Source organism: Hydra vulgaris, chromosome 08 (genome assembly GCF_038396675.1).
Source record: "Hydra vulgaris chromosome 08, alternate assembly HydraT2T_AEP".
In the NCBI taxonomy this organism is placed as follows: domain Eukaryota; kingdom Metazoa; phylum Cnidaria; class Hydrozoa; order Anthoathecata; family Hydridae; genus Hydra; species Hydra vulgaris.
Window position 1 is genome coordinate 25,092,396 of NC_088927.1, and position 23,799 is coordinate 25,116,194.

General features: G+C 26.8%; 1 protein-coding gene across 1 annotated transcript in view; it reads left to right on the plus strand.

The window, feature by feature from the left end:
- The window catches only part of LOC100204008 (sorting nexin-14), a 58,710-nt gene that overhangs the window by 29,607 nt on the left and 5,304 nt on the right, over positions 1-23,799 (plus strand). Inside the window, exons 27-36 of the mRNA XM_065803302.1 lie at positions 28-180; positions 581-660; positions 9,756-9,795; positions 9,878-9,906; positions 10,423-10,508; positions 10,615-10,708; positions 11,217-11,287; positions 11,625-11,720; positions 12,721-12,812; positions 16,054-16,113. Of these exons, the coding sequence (XP_065659374.1) occupies positions 28-180; positions 581-660; positions 9,756-9,795; positions 9,878-9,906; positions 10,423-10,508; positions 10,615-10,708; positions 11,217-11,287; positions 11,625-11,720; positions 12,721-12,812; positions 16,054-16,113 (801 nt within the window). The remainder of the gene's footprint in view (positions 1-27; positions 181-580; positions 661-9,755; positions 9,796-9,877; positions 9,907-10,422; positions 10,509-10,614; positions 10,709-11,216; positions 11,288-11,624; positions 11,721-12,720; positions 12,813-16,053; positions 16,114-23,799) is intronic.

Genomic DNA, 23,799 nt, shown 5'->3' on the forward strand with positions numbered 1-23,799 from the left:
AACAGCAGCTTTTAATTCAATCTTAAGCGTTTAGTGCGCAGCCCTGTACTTCGCACTAGCAGTCTTCTTCACAGTTTCTTAACACCTGGTGCTGAGATTACAGGAATGTTTGAACCTGACAGTGTTGGAAAAGAGGCTGGAAGAAAGATGAAATCACTCAAAAGCAAATTAGTCACTGAGGTATTAATAATATTTTTTACATATGTTGTTTGTTTTAATTCTATGAATAAAAAAAGTAAAGTTTACAGTTGTTTTGTTTTTCTTAAGTAATTTTTATTTTTTAATATTTTTATTTATTTATAAACATTTTATTTTAATAAATTATTTCCAATAATTACTTTGTTTTCTTTATTACAATAATTACAATAATTATTACAATAATTACAATAATTGTTACAATAATTACCAATAATTATTACAATAATTACCAATAATTATTACAATAATTACCAATAATTACTACAATAATTACCAATAATTATTACAATAATTACCAATAATTGTTACAATAATTATAATAATTACCAATAAATAATTTACTAATTGATTTGAGTATTTTTTTTTTAATTGTTTTTTTCAGAAAGGACAGAATCTTTTGCCATTTTTGAATGCTTATGTTTTGACTGCAGAGCCACCTGTTAAAAAAAAAGTCATGCCCAAGTAACTTTTAATGTTTTTTTTTAACATATGTAAGTATTAAAGGAAACATGAAGCTTTTTCCATGCTTTATATAAGGTTACTTTCTATATATATATATGTTTGTGTGCCACAAAATTTGAAATCAATTTTTGAAAGCTTTTTTCTCAACCAATTTTGCTCAAATTTTGCACACTTAATCATTTTCGATGATAATACAAGGAAATGGAAAAATTTGACCAAAAAAAGTTAATTAAGTTAACAAAAATTTAATTTGTATTTCCCCATACATTTTATTTATTTGATATGAATTGTGTATTACGTCACAAAAATCATTGATTTGCAAATTATTTGCAGTTTCGAAGACATTAAAGCGCAGCGATTCAAAACCTGTTGTTTTTTAAGTCTTAAGTTATTAAGTTAAAAAACAAAAATTTAAAACGCGCTACTTTTTTTCCATGCTTTATATAAGGTTACTTTCTATATATATATATATGTTTGTGTGCCACAAAATTTGAAATCAATTTTTGAAAGCTTTTTTCTCAACCAATTTTGCTCAAATTTTGCACACTTAATCATTTTCGATGACAATACAAGGAAACGGAAAAATTTGACCAAAAAAAGTTAATTAAGTTAACAAAAATTTAATTTGTATTTCCCCATAAGAACACTGAATTAATAAAAAAAAAATTTAAAAACGTAACAATAATTTTTCCTTCTACAAAAGATAACAAAAAAAGAATTTCTAGGCCCAATAGAATTCTGCTTGCATAAAGCATGGATTTGAAAAAAGAATTTTTTTTTGATTTACTAGTTTTCTATAAAAAAAAACGTCACAAGAAAACTAATAGTTAAGATTATCATTAGTCCTGGACCCATCCCTTTGATTTTGTTTTTATTGCAAATTTTATATTTTATTATCATTCTTTAATTATTTTAATATTTAAAAAGACCTGCATATTCACAGAGAATAAAAAAAATGTTGAAATAAAGAGATACCCACATGTAAAAATAAGATAATTGTTATAAAATCAAAATAAAAGTCTATTTTAAAAATTGATTTTAAAAAAAAGTTTTATAGAAATGTAGTTATTTTAATCTTCTTTACAGTTATTATCATTTCAATTCAGTTAAATTGTTTCATCATAGTATATATATATATATATATATATATATATATATATATATATATATATATATATATATATATATATAAATATATATATATATATATACCCCTTAAATTCGGGGCAAATATTTAAAAAATGAGCTTCAAAAAGTTTGAGCGCTATCAGATCACTTTTGAGCCCCCATCTCTCAAGCTAATAATTTAGGGAAAAAATGACAGAAGCTGACCATTTAAAGACACAAATAATCAAGCACCAAAAAAAGGGATAAAAACTCACACATTTATAAACATATTCATTCAAATGAAAGCTGTTTTAATCATGCTAATTTTTTAATTTTGGATTCAGCCTCCAACAAATTTATATTAAAACTCAAAAAAAGCATGTACATTAAGCGGTAAAAATGACAATTTCAATCTAGTTCCTTTTAACATTACCAGTTCTTTTATCTTTTTAAAACATTTGTTACATTATTTAATTGCATTTTTATTGTAATTTTTATTATAAGGTCTCTTTTAATTCAAGTTAATTTTACTAATTTGATTAAACCATTTTAATATATTTTAACTGATGATGGCTATGATATAGTCAAAACATGTATTTATAAAATAAATGATTTTAACAAAAATTAAAAAAATTGTCTTATTTTTTAGAATATTTACTCATTTTGTGCTGAAGAGAAACTTTGGAAATATATATATATATATATATATATATATATATATATATATATATATATATATATATATATATATATATACATATATATATATATACATATATATATATATATATATATATATATATATATATATATATATATATATATATATATATATATATACATATATATATATATACATATATATATATATATACATATATATATATATATATATATATATATATATATATATATATGAATTAAATAAATAAATTCCGTGTGTATATGTAAACACACAGACCCCTTAGCTTTTTCCCAAAACATGCATGAGGTGGGCAACCAACTTTGTCTGCTGTGAGCAATCTTTTGTGTTTTTCAATTTCATCAATATCTATGAATATACTCTCCCATGATACCTATAGACCATTCTGAATGGTCATTTACAAAAATCAAAGTTTCAGCATTTTTTCAAAATTTTTTGAAGCATGACTGAGTATGCCAATAGTTTTATGGAAGCGAGAGCCAGTCTTTTACTTGTTGCTTATCAAGCTCAATCATGTCAAAAATCAGGTAAGAAAAGTTATTAATAAAGACAGGTTTTTTACCAATATTTGTATCCATTTTCTAAATTTCCTTGATATCAACTTTTACTTTGTTCTCAGGCTGTTAATAGTCACAGCTAGACATATCAAATGACAGAATTGCTGATGCAATTTTTGCCTTCTCCTCTAATGTTAACTCATCATCTAGAAAAGCTATAGGTATTTTGAATCCAAATACCAACGATGTTTATACTGAGATTCTAATACAAACAGTGCTGTGGAGTTGGAGTCCCAATATTTTTAGCGGAGTTGGAGTCGCTAAACAAAATTGCGACTCCGATTCCAATAGTTAAACTTCTTGGTATTGCACATGCATGTACAAAATATTTAATTAACTTTATATTCATACTATACCTTAAAGAACTTTTCATAAATTTGGCAAAAAAATTATTTTTAACTTATCGCGTGATATTTTAAAATAAATTCAAAGAATTTTTTAACATTTTTACTTTTCAATCAGAGTCGCACTCTGAAAACTTCAATGACTGGAGTCAGAGTGGTACTTTTTTTACGACTCCACACCCCTGAATACAACACCAACAGCTATTGGGTTTGTACATACATACTTGTACAGATGCATTTGATGTATGGCGGTAATGTCAAGAAATGAAGCCTTGATGACATTCTTAGATTGAAGATACCATTTTGCATAAAAGTAAACAATAAGTTCTGCTTAAAGCTTAATTTCAGTTTTACAGTTTATCATTTTCTTGAACAAATGCAAATTGATTGGATAGAAGTTTTAGATTTAGATAATATATTGCCTTTCCTAAAAATTTTTGAGATTAGAATTACCAGCCCAAAAAAGTTTTTTTATTTCAATCTCAAACTCATTTTGTTCAGTCAAATCATCTATAGTTCTTCTTTTTGCAGTTTTTTTCAATTTGGAATCAGACTTATGCATATTAAAAATATTTTTAACTAAACTTAAATCAGTTAACACATCAAAGCCAGCTTTAATCCAGGGTCTCTTAGTTTTAAACAAAATACATTCACAACAACTATCTGAACATCTTAAAAACTTTTTTCTAAGGGAACAAGCAATAATATTTGATTTTGGCGCAGGTTTTAACTTCTTATAATAAAAAGTTCCTTTTTCATTGACCTAAGTTGTGTTTCACTCATTTTTAATATGTTTATTGTATGTACTAATCTAAAACAATTAGAAAAATTAAAATGATAAACTATCAGCAGTTGCACCAAAATATAAATATATACCAATAGGAATAACTAAAAAATTTCAAAAAATTTCCAATTTTCATGATTTTTAATACCACCAAACAAAGATTTTTTAGGGGCAGCAAAAAAACCATATATTTTTAAACTAATATATATATATATATATATATATATATATATATATATATATATATATATATATATATATATATATATATATATATATATATATATATATATGTATATATATCCGCAAGTAGTTTCTGATCCGCAAGTAGTTTTTAGTAAATCAATGTTAAAAATTGTTATGTTCCTTCCATCAAAAATTATTAAAATCCATCAATAATATTTTTTACTCATGATACTATTTTTTATTAAAAAATGTTTCACTCTTCATAGAAAAATGATTACCCCAAAATGCAGTTAGAACCTTGTCATAGTGAAATAATCATATTCTCACTATGACATGGTTCTAACTGCTGTTTAGCGGTCACTATGACAACTAACTGCTGTTTAATGGTAGTTAGAAACATGTTAGTTACTTAAAATTTTGTAACTGAAATAATAATATAATAAAAAGCTAATTTTTATAAATTAGATTATTGTTTCAGTCACAAAACAAGGTTACGACATTTTGCATACTCTTTTTTTTTTCGTGCTACATTTTTTTGGTACATTTTAAAACCATTACATTAAGTACAACCCTTAAAAGTTTTTCATGTTTATTTTATAGGTGAAGAACAACTCGATAGTAATTTCTGTCTTCAAGAGGCATAAATGGAAATGCTTTAGTATCTTTTTTTTAAAAGTCTGTAAGTTCCTTTGTACAATTTTGAATCTTTGGTTTTACATTCAAAACAGTGGAAGTTGATGGACTTGTTGCTGCATTCTTTCTGTTAGGTTTTTCATTGAACTTGACATTTGCACAGTTCATAGGTTCATTGCGATCATGGCTAGATTTAAAATATGTAATGTGAGATGTTTGAGTAAATTTTAGAACAGCAACGTTAGAAAAAGGAACTGACTTGTAATTAAACAGCTTCACTGTTACTGAATAATCCTTGAAGTCATGTGGTTTCATTTTAATGATACGATAAGGATTTTTTCTGTTAACTTGTTTCAACATCCTTATCAATCCAATTGGACTATAAAAATCAGGTTTCTTCATGAGGTTTTTGATTTCGCTATTGGCATGGTCCACCTCTTAAGAGCATGAATGACCTGGAAGGGAATATTTCATATTCATTATGTTGATGTTAGGATTGTCTCTTAAAAATTGTAATACAGCATTTGATAATATTTTACACTGTATTTCATCAATAAAGACTCATCAGAAATAAAGACTCATCAGGATTTCTAATGAGTCTTTATTGATGAAACACAGAGTAAAATATTATAAAAGTTTTTCTCATTTTACACATGAAGTGTAAAATGAGAAAAATTTTTGTTAAGTGATTTTGTACTAATTTATAATTGCTCTGTTCTTTTAAGAACATTGAGCACTCTATTTTGTAGAATACATTTTAAAATTGTTTAAATATATATATATATATATATATATATATATATATATATATATATATATATATATATATATATATACATATATATATATAACTTATATGTATATATATATATATATATATATATATATGTATATATATAACTTATCTACCATATCTACTCAAATGTCTTAAGCAAATTGGATAAATTCAGCCAACATTCTACAAGTCTATAGATCTTACGCTATTAGTCACTTGATTTATAGTGCTCCTGTTTATACTTTGTGCAGTCCTGCTGCAAAAAAACAGATGCAGCATTTCCCTACAAATGTTCTAAATACTAATGGAATTGATGTAACCAATTTGAGTAGCAACAATCTTTTATTCAAAAATACCTCAGTATTTTTCATGATGGTGTCAGCGACCTCTACCTGTCGCAAAACTATTTTTAATACGCAAATAATATGTTTGCCTGCATTTTTGACAACCTTTTTTTTTAGTATTTAATGATGGATAAAATTGTACAATTCATTACTTGTAATGCTGTGCAATTTAAATAAAGATTTATAAAATTTAAAAAATATGTGTGTGTGTGTGTGTGCATGTGTGTGTGTGTGTGTATATATATATATATATATATTATATATATACATATATATATATTAGGGATATGACTTTTTAATTTTTTTTCAAATAAAATGTTTCCTGTATCATAAATCGATGAACTTTTACCTAAAATCATGAAAAAAGGCCCAAATAGCTTTCTGCAACAAAAAAAGGTCACCCCCAAAATAAAAATTTGATTTACCATTTTTATACATTCATTTTTGACCGATGTTTTAATCTTAAGCTTAATTCTCAGCTTAATTCTATTTATTTCATTATTTTGTTATGAATTTATAAATATAACGCCACACGTTACCATGGCAACGAAACGGCCGTGTGCCGGCAAATACTTGGAATTGTTATGTGATGACGTCATTGTGTTACCACGGTGATATAGACGACTGTAATAGACTGTAGAAGATTATAGAACTTAGTAGAACATTCTGGAAGCTCTAAATAATTATATAAGCGAGCTGCTGTCAGAGCTCAGTGTTGATAATGTGAATAGTTCTATGAAGTACTCTGTGTGTAACTGAGCTAATAAGGAACTACTGTAGCGAACTAAAGACGCTGTAAGTGTACGAAGTATAAGTAGTTGTAGCATTATCGTTAGGATACGGACTGGATTATCGAACTGTTATCGACATTGACTGGATTATCGAACTATAATTGGATTACTATACAGTTAAAGTATTTTATTAATTAAACGACTTTATTAAACGGATATTTACGCTCAGCTATCCGTAAAGTCGTAACAATATTATATGATGTCTCACAAGAAAAGTCATACCACAGTAACAAAGAACAAGAAGACTTGGACTAAAAATTTGGTGAGATTTCAAGAGTCACACAGAAGAAGAGGAAGCGTGGCTGTAGAAGAACATTCACTCGATGAAAAATCCAGAATACCACTTCAATTGCAGATCGTAGGAAGATACCAGTTTCTCGGAGCATATGTTAAAGGAAGAAAAGAACGAATAGACCAAATTTCTAAGGAAATTACAAAATTGTGGGACAATAAACTGAATTTTCCACGTGTGTCTGATCAAGTGATAAGAGCAAAGCTTATGAAGGTGCTGAAGGTCTATGATGAATGTGTCAAGCGTGGAAAATATGATGTTCTCAATGCATTATTTGACATCACGAAAGTGAATGGCCAGTGGTTATCCTCGGAAGATAAACGTCTATACCACCTACAAAAAGAAAGTAAAGGACAGGTGGGGTACTCAACAGGACAAGTGGCAAGTAAAGAAACCATTCACCCTTCCAAGAGAAGGAAAGTCCAGTCTGGAACAGCAATACCTTCCACATCACAAGTCCTGTCTACCACAGACAGTGGTACTGAATCTGAAAACTGCAAAAGTAAGAGTGAAGATGATGAAGACGACGACGGTGATAAAGACGATGATGAGGACACTCAGAAAAAAACTAGAAAGCACTACAAAAGTAAATTTGCTGTAAGTATGGTTACATCAAGTGGAGTTTCCACAAAGAAAGCTGCTAAAATATGCAATGTATTATCACAACAAGGTATTGATATTCCAACTCCAAGTCAATCAGCAATTTACAAGTCCATATTCAAAGAGGCAGGTAAATTAAAAAAAGAAATGATACAACAACTTAAAATTGAACAGTGGTCCTTACACTTTGACGGCAAACGAATAGATGATAAGGAATATCAGGTAGTTGTACTTCAGAATGAAAGAACTGACGTGAAACTTGATGCACTGCGTTTAAAAGATGGCAAAGCTGAAACTGTTGCTGAAAAAATTGCCAAACTTATTGATGAATACAATTTGTGGAATTCAATTAAGGTGATCATTACTGATACAACAAACGTCAATACTGGGAAGAGAAATGGAGTTGTTGTGAAGTTGCAACGTATGTTTAAATTAAAGGGTGTCACAATACCACAATTTATCGGTTGTCAGCATCACGTACTAGACAGGATTCTCCGTCTGGTGATGGACTAAGAACTTGGGGGTGATACCAAATCTCCAAACATTGAATACCCATTTGTGTCTGAACTGTTGAATAAGTATGATGAACTGAAGGATAAGTTTGTGAATGGAACTGTAGAAATTCTTGATAAATCAGGGTGGAGAGACGATATGAAGTTTTTGTACCATTTAACAAGAGTGTTTAGGTTCTATGAAGAACAAAGAAACTTCCCTCTGATTCACTTTCAGAACATTCCTAATATGAGCAATGCCAGATGGAACTCAAGAGCCATTCTCGCCATTCTGGCGTTCATTCTTATGCCTGAAGCGAGAAAGAATTTGGAGAAGGTTTGCAGGTTCATTTCATATGAGTGGGCAGAACATTGGTTTAGTAGTCAAAAGTACAATGACAATGACTTCAAGAATTTATCTGATGTATTGAAGCCTTACAAAAAGGCATTGCAGTCATTCAAAAATCACTGGAAGAAAGAGCCATCCGTTATCGACATACCACGAAGTAATCAGATAGCTGAACGTGCAATCAAGGTGATGCAAGACCTGTATGCTTCCTGCAGAAAGAAAGACAAACTGCAACTTCGATTCATTCTAAGTAATAAGCGCTAGACTCTTTATGAGACGTGAGCATCATGTGACCCATGTACTAAACACAGTAGGCCTATAGACACAGACAGTTATGTATATTGTTGTACTAGACGCTTTGATACTGTTAATTTTGTAATACTTGTATAATTATATATCACATAATGTTTTTTGTTATATCACAGTACATGTTGCATAAATAAATAAAATAACAACAGGAGTATGACTCTTACAACATCTTCAGCCTTTAATATTCATTTACTGTACAAAAGTGTACCTATTGAAAATTCGATTTTTTGGTTTTGGGGTGACCTTGTTTCTATATATGTAAAAAGGAAACATCTATTCGTTCTTTTTACAGACAAGTTCATGGAATTACGATACCGGCCTAGTCGGTTGCAAAAACGCAATATCCCTAATATATATATATATATATATATATATATATATATATATATATATATATATATATATATATATATATATATATATATATATACATATATATATATATATATATATACATATATATATATATACATATATATATATATATAATATATATATATATATGTATATATATATATATATGTGTATATATATATATATATATATATACATATATATATATATATATACATATATATATATACATATATATATATATAATATATATATATATAATATATATATGTATATATATATATGTATATATATATATATGTGTATATATATATATATATATATATATATATATATATATATATATATATATATATATATATAGCGTATGTGTGTGTATATGTTATATAAATAACCAGACTAATTACGAATTAATTGCCAAGTTTGAAATTTTGTTAAATAGCTAAGATCAATCCATTTTATATTTTTATATTTAGATCTTCTTTGATACATCAACATCAGAAGCTTAACAGTCGGGTAATTTTTTTTTAGTTTCATTTTAGATAAAGTATCGTGTTCTAATAATTTCCTCATTTTTAAAATCTAATTTTATTTTTAGCCTTATCTTCAAATTCCTCAAAACATGTGGTAGGGTTTTACTTAGTACAATCAACATTAATTCTTAAAGCAGTATGATTTTTTTTTAAAAGTGCAAACAGCCAGGAACAACCACTAAAATGTGTAGTAAAAAACTGCTGATACTGTAGTAAAAAATTTAAGTAGATTTTTCTTTCTTCATGAATAAGAAATTTTTTTCTATGGGATATTAAGGCTTTAAACCTTATGTTTGCTTGATTTTGTAATATTTAAATGTCTTTTTTAGAAGTAAAAAAAAAACTAGTTTAATGTCTTTAAAATAAAATAAAAACAAAGTAAAAAAATTACATATCTAGTATATGTGTATTACAAGCATACTTTTTGCTGAATATTTATTCTGTATGTGTATTACATGTACAATATATATTATAAACTCAATGCTGTATATATTATAATAAATGTTTTGTGTTGAGTATCATGTAATGATTTTTTCTACATACAAAATATAAATAAACTGAAATGTTTTTATTATGAAAATTGGTAAAAGCTGCTTTGTTTTTCATTTAGTTCAATTAATCCGCAAAATCATTTATTCTACTCTTCAAATGATACTGAATACCCCTGTGGCATTACTAACTATATAATATATGCTGGTATAATCTTACTATGTTATTGTTATATGTTATGTATAGTAAAATTTACTATAAAGTATTTTTCTTTTCTCATAAGCAACATTGTGTTATTGTACATTTTTTACAGCCAAAAACTTTTTGAAGGTAGCTCCATGGATTCATCACCTTCTAATATGTGCACAATATCTTTGTTTGAATACATTGGATGCTTTTGTTGAAAGGTAGATGTTTTGATTAATAGTCTGATAAAGATAACAACAGCTTAATTGCTTTATTTTACACATGTTGAGTTCTGAAATGTGAAACTTACATCAGACAGTTTTTTTTTTTAAAAAAAGGAATATTGAAAGAAACATTTTTTTACAGTAATAAAAGTCCTTGATACCGAAATAGTACAAACCCATTTTGGGTTTTTTTATATGTGCTTATAACATTTGTTATTATTTTTTTAAATTAATAAAATTATAAAAGGTTTTAATTGTTTTAACTTTACCTTTTTATCCTTTTTTATCTTTTTAGGAGTTTTAGGAGGAGAGTTTTATCCTTGACCTTAATCCACCTACTATATTTCTTTAAACTACCCAACCTAGGACCACCCCTGAGTTTATTGTTTACACTAGTTTCAACTATATAATTATCATTATATTGACTAATTTAGGCCTTGATATTGGTTTATTAGATTTAAGTGGTTCCTAGTTATTAAATAAAGAGTCATTATTTATTTATTAGATATGTTACATACAAGCTTTCACTGGTGACTGCTGAACTGCAGCTTGTTTCTTATATTCATCTTATCAGAGGTTTGTTTTCTGTTTTTTTAAATACAACATAATCTCAGATAAAGTAAATGCTTTGCTTATAGCATTTGCTTATTGTTGTTAAAATTTCATTGGTTATGCTTATATTTATTTTTTATTAACTAAATTTCATTGGTTTTTTCTACTCTTATTAAAATTTCATTGGTTATGCTTATATTTATTTTTATTGATTGAATTTCATTGCTTTTTCCTACTATTATTAAAATTTCATTGGTTATGCTTATATTTATTTTTATTAACTAAATTTCATTGGTTTTTTCTACTATTGTTAAAATTTCATTGGTTATGCTTATATTTATTTTTATTACTTTTATTTTAGATATTATATTTTTCGATAATGAACCGCCAAGAACTGATTTTGATAAAGTTGCAAGAAGAGATCAGGCATTAGTTGAGCTGCTTGATTTTTTACCTGGTAATTTTTTAAGGGTTATTTTATTTTAAAGGTATTATTGATGATTTGATGCTTGTGTTTTAATACCTTCTGTTAATGTATTATATGATGTTCTGTTAAGGTATTATATGATGTTCTGTTAAGGTATTATATGATGTTCTGTTAAGGTATTATATGATGTTCTGTTAAGGTATTATATGATGTTCTGTTAAGGTATTATATGATGTTCTGTTAAGGTATTATATGATGTTCTGTTAAGGTATTATATGATGTTCTGTTAAGGTATTATATGATGTTCTGTTAAGGTATTATATGATGTTCTGTTAATGTATTATATGATGTTCTGTTAAGGTATTATATGATGTTCTGTTAATGTATTATATGATGTTCTGTTAATGTATTATATGATGTTCTGTTAAGGTATTATATGATGTTCTGTTAGGGTAATATATGATGTTCTGTTAATGTATTATATGATTTTCTGGTAATGTATTATATGATGTTCTGTTAATGTATTATATAATGTTCTGTTAATATATTATATGATGTTCTGTTAAGGTATTATATGATGTTCTGTTAAGGTATTATATGATGATTTGATGCTTGTGTTTTAATACCTTTTGTTAATCAACAAATTAGATAAGTTGTATGATGCTAACTAAGTAGTTATCATCATACAACTTATATACTAGTACTAGTATATAAATACTATAAAAATTACTTACATTATTGTTGTTAAAATTAATATTAGAAATAGAAATAAATTTTACTATGAATTAATAAATTGTGTCTTGTAATCAGAGTCTAAAAAATACATCTTTGATGCATTAGACATATTTCAACTTGCTGTTAAACACTGTTTAAACCAATTTTTGTATTATTCGTTTTTTTTTAACTTTGTAATTGTTATAAATTATTATGACTTTTATTTAACATTTTTGTATACATAATATATTTCTGTTAATAAAAAACACTAATATGTTAATAATAGTTAGTTGAATTTTGATATCTTGTGATTTAGAGAGGTTAAGGAGTTTAATTGGCATTGAAAACTATGACCAAGCCATTAAAATCATTTTTGAGATGTTCCAGTATCCAAAACTCAATAAACAGGTATTTTCAATATCTAAAATAATCAAAAAACGTTTAACTTGTTTTGAAAAACTTTCCAATAAAAAAAAAATAGTATTTTGAAGGTTTAAAATTTCATAATGACATGTTTTTATGTTTGACATTATGTATAGTTTACAAAGTGATAATAGCATAAATCACATTAGTAAATTTACCTGAAACAATTCATTATTTAGTAAAATTTTTTATTAGCTTACCTTTAAATTACCTTTCATTGTGTTGATTTTCTGTATACTTAAGTGAAGAGAGGAAGAGCTAAAACTAATAAAAAATTTGAAACTTTAAGTCTTGCCCAGTAGCACAGAGTGTCCAATTGATGTCTTAGAGACTTGTGGCATCCATAAGATGTTGTATAGATGTCCTGCAGACGTCTATGTCCATTGGGTGGACCCTAGTTATGTGAAATATGTTGATTGTACTAACTGAAAAATGAGAATAATAGGATGTAAAGTTGAAATTATATTTAACAGTTTGTTAATTAATTGTAGCGTTTAAAAGTTAAACTCTTTTACATATTATGTTGTACTTGAGATTTTTTATTTTCGAAAGTTCTAAAAATGCTTTATCATACAAGCAAATACTAATCTATAAATCATAAACTTTGGATTTATATATTTATATAAGATTTTTGTCATCTGCCTAAACCAAAACCTTCAGTTAATGTACATACCAAAACCTTCAGTTTCAACCTAATGTAAACCAAAACCTTCAGTTAATGTACATACATTTGCTAAATCTATTGCAAATTAAATCAGTTGATGTGTATACATTTTGATGTGCTCATATCTGGATAAATCTGTCAGTAAATGTACACTCCGCTGTACCTATGGCTGAACAGTGGCGTGCTGGCCCCAGAAGCTGTGGGAATCTTGTGCAGGCCTTATGCTTTTTATCTCAGAAGGAATTTTTGGAAAAAAAAAATATATTACTATATTCTTTAAATGATCAACAAAAAATTTTTTATTCAATTTGTTTGTGCTTTCAAAAATTAAAATTATTTATTATCTGATTTAAAGTGTTAAACTTTGAGAGCTAATATGTTAGTGTTTTCCATAATAAAATGCTTACATTAACTAACATCAGCCTCACAAATAATTGCAAGTATTGTCTTTTTTTATGTCACATAAATAGCTTTTAATGATTGTAAATAAATTAAAGAATTTGCATCAAGGGTTAAATTAAGCTCACAAAGGTCAGATGGGAATTCAAAATCCTGAAATGAATTAATTAAAAGAAATCATTATGCTGATTTTTAAATATTTAAAAAAATATTGCTTGTAAAATTAATTTAATTACAACATTTTATTATTAAAATTATTGTTTTAAATTTAATTGTTGCTTATTTTGCCGACCACAAAATTATTTAATTGCTATTTAATCATGAAATTGAAACAATGCCTTAATTTTAAATTTGTTATCAGATCTTTTTATGTGTTCAAAATATTTTCAAAATGTTATAAAAAGATTTTTTTTAAAAATTAACTTTTCTAAAAAGTTTTATTTTAAGATTTATTTTTGAAAAAAGAAAAAAAAAATATTATTATTAGTTATTGAAAAAAAAATTGTGCTTATTCCATTTATTTTTCTACATTTACAAAATTTTATTTTTCTACATTTTATTAAACCTTTATTGCAAATCTATCTGTATTACATTTCTAAGTAATGTCAATGCTGATGTCAGATCTTTTTAAAATGCAATGCTAATTAGTTTACTCTAAGTTGCACACTGTTATAAAATGTAGCATTTATATATTTATGGGCCTTTAAATCAAACATATATTATAAAATCCCATATAAAGACTTTTTTAGTAAAAATCTTGCATGGATTTTTTGGAGCCAGTACACCACTGTGGCTGAATAAATAAAATGTACATGCCACAACAAAAATATCATATAATTCAAAAAGACATCTAAAAAAAATTAATTTCAGTTTTTTACTTGGGAATTTTTTCCTCAAGAACTTGCTTGAAGATATTTTTTTGTTCTCTTGAATTCTAACGCTCCATTGGACATTTCAAATTTACCTTTTATTTTGCATTAAAATTTTAAAATCTAATGTTTGAAAGCAGCATAGTTCTATATCGGCAACAAAAGAGAGTTGAACTAAGCAATAATTCAGTTGTGAAAGAATATTAGTTGGCATTGATTTATTATCAAAAGAGCAAACAAGGGGCATAGTGCAGAAATTTTTCAAAAGTGTTTTTGAACCACTCATATACATACATACATATATACATACATGCATACATACATACATACATACATACATACATACATACATACATACATACATACATACATACATACATACATACATACATACATACATACATACATACATACATATATACATACATACATATATGTATGATTTTAAACTAAGCAAAACTGTTTCTTGTGTAAATCCTATAAATAATAACAACCCAAAATTTTGTTTGACACTGTGTTTAATCAAGTTAAGGAAAAAGAAACTGATTAACAAATTTTAATAAACTACAGTACCAATAACTATTTGCTATAAGTTGTTGTAATTATCCTTCAGAAGTAGTTGTGGTGAGGTGGTTAGAGTTCTGGCTTTAGAACTGGAGGTTTGTGGTTCGAAGCCAGCTCTGGCTATATATGCATCATTGGTAAGGAAGGAAAGGGTAAACTTTCGTGGTTAAATGCTGTTCCAGGGTGATACTTTTTATATATAATGGCAATTACTCTGTGATAAAAGCGTTAGGACTTCTTGGAGCACTTAAATAACTAATAAGAAACTTTTTTTAAATTGTGGAAATAAAAAAAAGTTTTCCCTACTTTTTGCAATTACCTCAAAAGTGTACTAGCTTTTCAAACATCAAGAATTATTCAACTAAGTAGATGGAAATGTGATAAATTAGTATTTGGATGATGGAAATTTAATAAATTGGTATTAAATGTAATAAATTAGTATTTTCATTTTATATATAATGGCAATTTTTTATATTTTGCCGAGTTATGTTTTGTTATTTTAGTTATAAACAATGTGAAAAAGAAGTGTGTAATGTCTTAAAAAGTAGTTTTTATAAATCATTGTCTCCATGATAACTTTTTTGTGAAAATTGTTATAAATTGTTGAAATGGAAATTAACTTTTTAAAAATTCAAATCTTTATATTTGTGTATGTGTTTAGTTTAATTTTTTTTTAATAGCTTATATGTTTGTTTATATCATTTTGAGTTTTACTTATGGGATATTATAGCTTTTATATGTGCTGCTTGACGAACTTTTACTGGAGATTTTTCCTGAACTAAAAATTGAGGTAAATATTTATAATCATTACCAAATAAAGTTTATCATAGTGTTACATAGTTACCAAATAATTTTAATTACATTTTTTTATATGTTGACATTAGTTACATTATTTTTCACTGCTAATTAAAATGATATGGCTTGAGTAGACTGGGGCTAGGTATATAAATTGATTGATGGGTCTGGTTATGGGTAGGCAGTATTTGGGCTATAGCCGATGAAAAATAATTATTATGGCAAAGTTGTTATTTTTAATATACTTCTTTTGCTGAAATAAGGATCTGGATCTAGGCACTTATTTTAAAGTCTACAAAATATATTAGTACTGTGTAGACTAAAAATGCATTTTTATCTGTTAAAAGTAGATTTAATAGCAAGCCTGATTAATTCGCTTAGTAGTGATTTATTAATTTATTTATTGTAAAAGTTTAAATCTAGAGATCTTAGTAAATGATTGGTTAGTTAATCTGTTAGCTGTTGTTGTAAAAGTTTGAATCTAGATATCATAGTAATGATTGGTTAGATTATCTATTAGCTATTGTTGTAAAAGTTCGAGTCTAGATATCATAATAATGATTGTTCAGTTTATCTATTAGCTATTGTTGTAAAAGTTTGAATATAGAGTTTTAGAGTTAAAGCCAAACAGTTTATTAAAAACAAATGGTAAAAGTATTGCAAATAAAAATGGGTTTGTTTATTCTATTTACTAATAATTAGTTTTTTAAAAAAATCCATTAAAAAAAGTAAAGTAAATTTTAGTTGTTTGATTTTCATTAGTATTAATATATATTTCTGAAATAGGTATACTTAATGGGTATTTAATAACAGCCATAATTAAATTAATAATAAGAGTGCAAGTAGTAACAATAACAACAATAGCAACAATAACACAAATAATAATAAAATTATTAACAATGATCAAAACAGTAGTAATTTAATAATACTAGTAATACACTTATGTAAATACGCACAGATACACACATACACACACACTTATATTTATACACATATTTTTGTATAAAATGTGTATAAATATAAGTGTGTGTTAGCTGTATTTAGAAAAGCAATTTATTTAGGAAATTTTAAAAAGATAGTTTGACTTAAAAAGCTTTAGATAATAGGGAAGAATCCAAGGTTTTATACTTTGATATTTTATGGACTTATGTCTATAAGTAGCAGAACAATGTTTTAAGACTAGTAGATTCAGAATATGAGTAAATCAAAAAAAGTAACAGTTATTTTCACTTTTAGGGAAGAAATTGTTGAAGGTAAGAGATTGGTTTTTGTGTTGGTGATTCAAGACTAAATGGCAATTTAGGAGTTGAACAAGATCACAAACTTTTAGATTCTTAGAAATAAAATTAAGCAGATTAGGATTAAATTTGTAATTCTGAAAATACATTTTATTTAATCCCCACTGTTTCCAATTTTAACCACCAGGATGTGTCACTCAAACAAATTATGTTTTAATATAACACTTAGGACCATAGAAATTGTTTCTAGTTGTTTTTAAAATCAAAATGACCGTGGCACATAGCTTTTTTAAATTTTTTTTGACTTTTTTAAAGGACTGAAATAGTAGTCAGAAATAGAGGCTACTCTGGTCTGCATTAGAGTGGGGGCAACCAACTATTTTAATTGTCATGTTTTTACCAAGTAATAATATAGTCAAACAATAAATATAATATTTATTATATTTATTGTTTGACTATATTATTACTTGGGATGGCAAAAACTCAAATGCTATTAATGATAGCATTTGAGTTGTTGCCATCCCAACCTCTACCTTGGTAACCTCTTTGGAGAATATTTTTTGATTTCATACACTCATCAAAACCAGGCCATAGATCTAATAAAAGAGTTCCTAGTAATGTAACAAGTCCTATCATAAGATGTAGCTCTGTATTAAAGATTTACGATCTTCTTCTAAGTAAATAACTCTGGAATTTATTACATTCTTACAATCTTTCATAAGAGCCTTAAAACTAGTCTCAGTATAATTGGAGTACCAATAATCCAAGCTTTCCAGAGATCTCAATTTTCCTAACTCTGTTGTTGAGAGCCCCTCACACCAAAGACATGCTCTCAAACCAGTATGTGATGATAAACCAAATACTGAATAAATCAAAGGGTATATTGAATTGAATATTCTGCAAGTTTAGTTTTTCTAGAATAAGTTGTAAATTGTAATTTGATTCTGGAACATCTTCTGTGATTCTAAGTATCTGGCATCTTCGAATTCCACTGTTTAAAAACCTTCTAGAGTTTACATTATTCTCTTCAGGATCAAATATATTTACAATAACTTTCAAGAATGAATCCTCTGAGTCTAAAAAAATATGTACAAAAGTACCAAATGGATCCATTTTCTGCTGTTCAATTATATTTAAAATAAAACTTGATGTTTCTTGGACAAATACAACATCTCTACGAAGAACAGATTCATTTGGTCCCAAGAACTCAATCTAAATAACAAATGTTGTTTTAAAGAAATATTTTTCTTTGGTATTTTGTAATTAGTCAATACTTATATACTCCTTACCTTTTCAACTTCATAAAATTTTGAGGTAAATTCTTGAATTTTATTTAGTTTTTCAAAGATATTTGATTCCATGGATGATCTTTTATCCGTACCTTTCCTTAGAACTGCTATCATATCTTTTTTTTAGAACTGCTATCATATCTTTTGTTTAATTTAGTGAGAGTTTTAAAACAGTTTGCAATTCTTATACAATTTGAATAGATAATTATCTGATGATTGCCTAGTAGTTTTGTTTTAAATAAACAACATAAAATAGCCAAATAAAAAACAAGTCATTTATAAAAAAAGAATATTAAAAAATACATATGCAAAAAAAAAAAAAAAGAACTTTGCAGAAGCTTAAGAAAGATATCTTTCATAATCTTAAGAAAACTCTTTCTCAATCAAACTTTTTCTCCATCTTTTTGATCTATTGGATTTTTTTTTTTTTCTTATCTTAGTTTTAGATTAAAATAACATAAAACGTAAATACTCTAATGAAAATTTTGTAAAACAAAACCTTTTTTCAGAACACTTTCTACAAAGTGGTACAAAGTAATAATATTTAAAAATGGCGCCAATAATGAACTTCAAAAATGGCAAGAAATTGAGTGTAATTGTGATATAATTTATATTGAATTTTTTGTCTGTTTAATAGTCAAAATGATTTTTCTTACTTTTATCATTAGATTTAAATAAAATCTTCCACATTGTGTAAAAAAGAAATATTCATACAAAAAAATTAAAACATAAAAAAATAGTTAAAACTAGAAAAAATCACTTTAAAAAGTTTAAAAATTTATTTGCCACTGTCGTTTTGATTTTAAAAAAAATTAAAAACAACTTCTATGGTCCTTAGTTGTTTCTCAACTTGTTTGTCAACTTGTTTCTCCGCGCAGCAGCCTTGTTCGTCGAGGTTCGTGTTTCAGAGTTATAGAGTTGAGAGAGGGTTATAACCACTATTAAGTAGCCTCCTCATCTGTAGTGGCCTTCTTGGCCCTGGGAAGGTGAATAACAAAAAAAAAAAAAAAAAAGTGTTATATTAAACCATAATTTGTTTGAGTGACACAACTTCTATTCTAGTGGTTAAAATGGGGAAAAGTGTTCCTTGTTTTGAAGATAAGATATCCTTGTGACAGCTTGTTGTTGGGATTATCCCCATATTTGACAAACATATCATATATGAGGGCCAAATATGGCATGGTTTTCAGATTGACATAATGGCAAACTTTAGCCAAAATTTCATTTTATCTATTTATTTTTTATTAAAATGGAATATAAACAAATGATAGGACAATTTCAATTCCAAAATATTTGATATTTTAATTGAAAATTTTTATTGATTTTCGGTTCATTGGATTTAAATGTAACCAGTTCAGTTTTGCTGCAGTTGAGAGAAAGCTTATTTGAACAAGGTCACTGAACTAGATTAGAAAAATCATACTTATTGTGTTTGTTAATTTTTTCAAAGATTTGTTGATAATGAGCAAGTTATCAGTGAAGTGGTAAGTGATTGAAAACTTAACAAAATTATTAAGGTCATTAAGTCATTAATTTATACTGAGCCTGAACATTTTATTTAATTAGAATTTGAGTAATTAATGGAAACTGCCATCTGTTGTGAAGATAGGAACTAAACCAATTAAGAAGTATTCCTTTGATTCCCTAATACTCTAATTTTTTGAGTAAGATTGAGTGATCTACTATAACAGAAGTTTTTGTAGATCGATAAAGACACCACACGCAGCATTTTTGTCATCAAGAGCTTATCTAATTAACTCAGTGATTTCAAAAATTGAGTGGGATGTGGAGTGATTAAAAAGATAGGAGATGGGTTGGTAGTTAGAAATATCCATTGTAGATCTTTTTTTAAATATTAGCGTGACTTGAGCAGCTTTGAAAGTAACTCGAAATGAACCATTCTGACCATTCTGAAGTAAGGTATTCATAGTAATACTGAGAGGCTTAGTAATAGTATCTGGAATAAGTATTAGAAGAAGTGTATGAAGGCTATTCGAACCAAAACTTTTTCCAGTTCTAAGAGTGGTTTTAATGAGATTAGAGATTTTATTCTTCGTGACAGGATCAATAATAAGCTAGTTAGCATTAGAAAATTTGGATTTTGAAGGTGTGATTTTGTTTAGTAGTTTGTTTTGGATAGTAATAAAAAAAGTTGTTAAATATATTCAATAGAGCAGTCAAATCTGTGATAATATTGTTTTTTAATTTAAGTTTGAGTTGAATTACAGTAGGAAGGTTTAATACTAATGGTTTCTTTTATCCCTTTCCAAATATTCTTTATATTGTTGAGGTTTTTATTAAAAAAGGTTATGTAATAAAATTTTTTTACCAAGTTTCAATAGATTGCTGATTCTATTTCTATAGACTTTAAATTTTGAAAACAGTGCATTTGTCGTACTAATATTGTTACATTTTATATATTTTTGTTTTTAATGGAAATAGATCTAAATATACCACTTGTGATCCATGGTTTTGATTTAAGTTTAATTTGCTGCTTGGTTAGTATTTTGTGGAAATTTATAAATATGTTATCAATAAGCATTTACAGTTCAGCTGTTTGCGTGTTGGTAGAATTATAACAGGGTGTAAAAAAAAAGGAGGTTAGTGAGTCAATTTAACTAGAAATTGGATTTGATTCATTATATCTTAGAAATGATTCTAGGCATTTGGAAGAGTAGATCTTTAGATCATTACGAAAATTTAAGTTAGAGCTTAGATATAAAAGAGCACCCACTTTTTTAGCCTACGTGTTAAACAGAGGATGAAAAAGTTTTGTATTATTTTATATAAATTGGGTATAATAATAAATGTTTGTATCGTTTCATATAAATTGGGTTAAGTAATACCTATTACCACAAGTAATGTATTAAGAGTGACAATAAAACTGCAGAGATCATTAATGTGAAATGGTAAGGAACCAATGTTGAGAGGAGTATAGATATCTTAATTAGGATTAATTTTTTTATTGAAATCTTTAGTGTCATAGTATTTACAGTTAATTACAGTTGAAACGTGTAAATTATTAAGATCTGTAATAGCATTTCTTGCAGTGTCAAATGATAAATTATTTGGTTGAACTCTAAGACGACAAGTTCATATGCTTTTTTATGGTCATCAAAAAAGTTGTTTACATAAACTCGTTTTAAAACGAATGCTTATAAACCAGACCAGAAAAATTTTAAAACTTAAAAAATATGTATATATACACATATAATTTTAAATGTATTCTATAAAATAGAGGGCTCTATGTTCTTAAAAGAACAGAGCAATAATAAATTAGTATTCCAGTACAACCTGTTTCACAGGATCAAATCATAGTATAGCTTTATGGTAAGGACTTCTTAACTGTGGGAAAGGCACCTTACCTAGGAAATGAAAAACTGATATAAACCCTTAATTTAGTTCTGGGTAAGGGTAGGAGGAGCTCATAAATCACAATAAAAATACTCAGCCATGATCTCCAAAACAGATTAACGCCGTGATAGGCATTCCATCATTAAAAATTATTTTTTAAAATGAAATATTTTAAATTGATTGTTGCAGGACTTTGGTATCTCTTTATTGTTGATAAGTTCATTTTAAAATGAGAATAAGTGCATTCTTAAATAGTGACAAGTACATTTATAATTTTGGTAATATTTTTATATTTAATTTAAGAACTTTAATGAAAAAATATGTTAGTGAAGAGAATGAGATTTAGGACATATGAATGAGGTTACAGGCTTAAACCTTGAGATACAACTAAATACATACAGAGTATACACAACTTATCGTTGAATGTTATTTTTGTTTGGCCACCTATGCTATTTTTACATTGCAACACCCTCTGGTTACAAGAAAATTGTCAATAAAAACATTTTGAGCATTTTTTTGCAGTTTTGCTTAAAAACCTCATTTTTCAATCATTGTTTAGAAAAAATTAAAAAATTCTAAATAAGAACATGTCAATTGCAACAACTTAGAACATGTCAATTACAACAACTTAGAACATGTCAAATGCAACAACTTAGAACATGTCAGTTGCAACAACTTAGAACATGTCAATTGCAACAACTTAGAACATGTCAATTGCAACAACTTAAACATGTCAATTGCAACAACTTAGAACATGTCAGTTGCAACAACTTAGAACATGTCAATTGCAACAACTTAGAACATGTCAATTGCAACAACTTAAACATGTCAATTACAACAACTTAGAACATGTCAATTGCAACAACTTAAACATATCAATTACAACAACTTAGAACATGTCAGTTGCAACAACTTAGAACATGTCAATTGCAACAACTTAGAACATGTCAATTGCAACAACTTAAACATGTCAATTACAACAACTTAGAACATGTCAATTGCAACAACTTAAACATATCAATTACAACAACTTAGAACATGTCAGTTGCAACAACTTAAACATGTCAGTTGCAACAACTTAAACATGTCAATTGCAACAACTTAGAGCATGTCAATTACAACAACTTAGAACATGTGAAATTAGTGAATGTCAATAGTTAGTAGCAAAAGGTTAATGATTTGCGTGATTATGAATTTAATCCTTTATGGTTTAATAGAAGTTGTGTAAAAATATATTAAATTTTTAATTTAGAGTAAACTATGAATTAATAATGTAAAAATGTCTGAGAAAATTGCAATTTCAATAGTGAGTCACTTAAAAATTCTAGATTTTTAAGTTGGATATATGCAGATAAAACTGTATTGAGTGCAAGATCTAGACTTTGCGCGTGTAGTTTCATTCAAAGTAACATGGAAGTCGGAGCAGTAATAAGTCATGAGTTTGGTAAAAAACAACTGAGCAAGGCAGAAAAAACTTAAAGCAATTTTTTTTGACAAACAACCACTACTAATATAAAAATCTTATTCATTTGAAGCACTTTCAAAGATTCCGAAATCTTTTGAATTGTATATTGTTCCTACCTGCACTCTTAATGCAGAATTAAAATGGACTTTAAAAGTTGTTATGTTACACTATTCACTTAGACCATGTACTGGATTGAGTGAGTTGTTTAAAGTTATGTTTACACATAGCAAAATTGTTAAAGGTTTTTCATTAAGTAAAACAAAATGTGGCTATTTAATAAACTTTAGATGTACCCTTATTTTAAAAATGCATTAAGGAAGTTCAGCTATCATCCT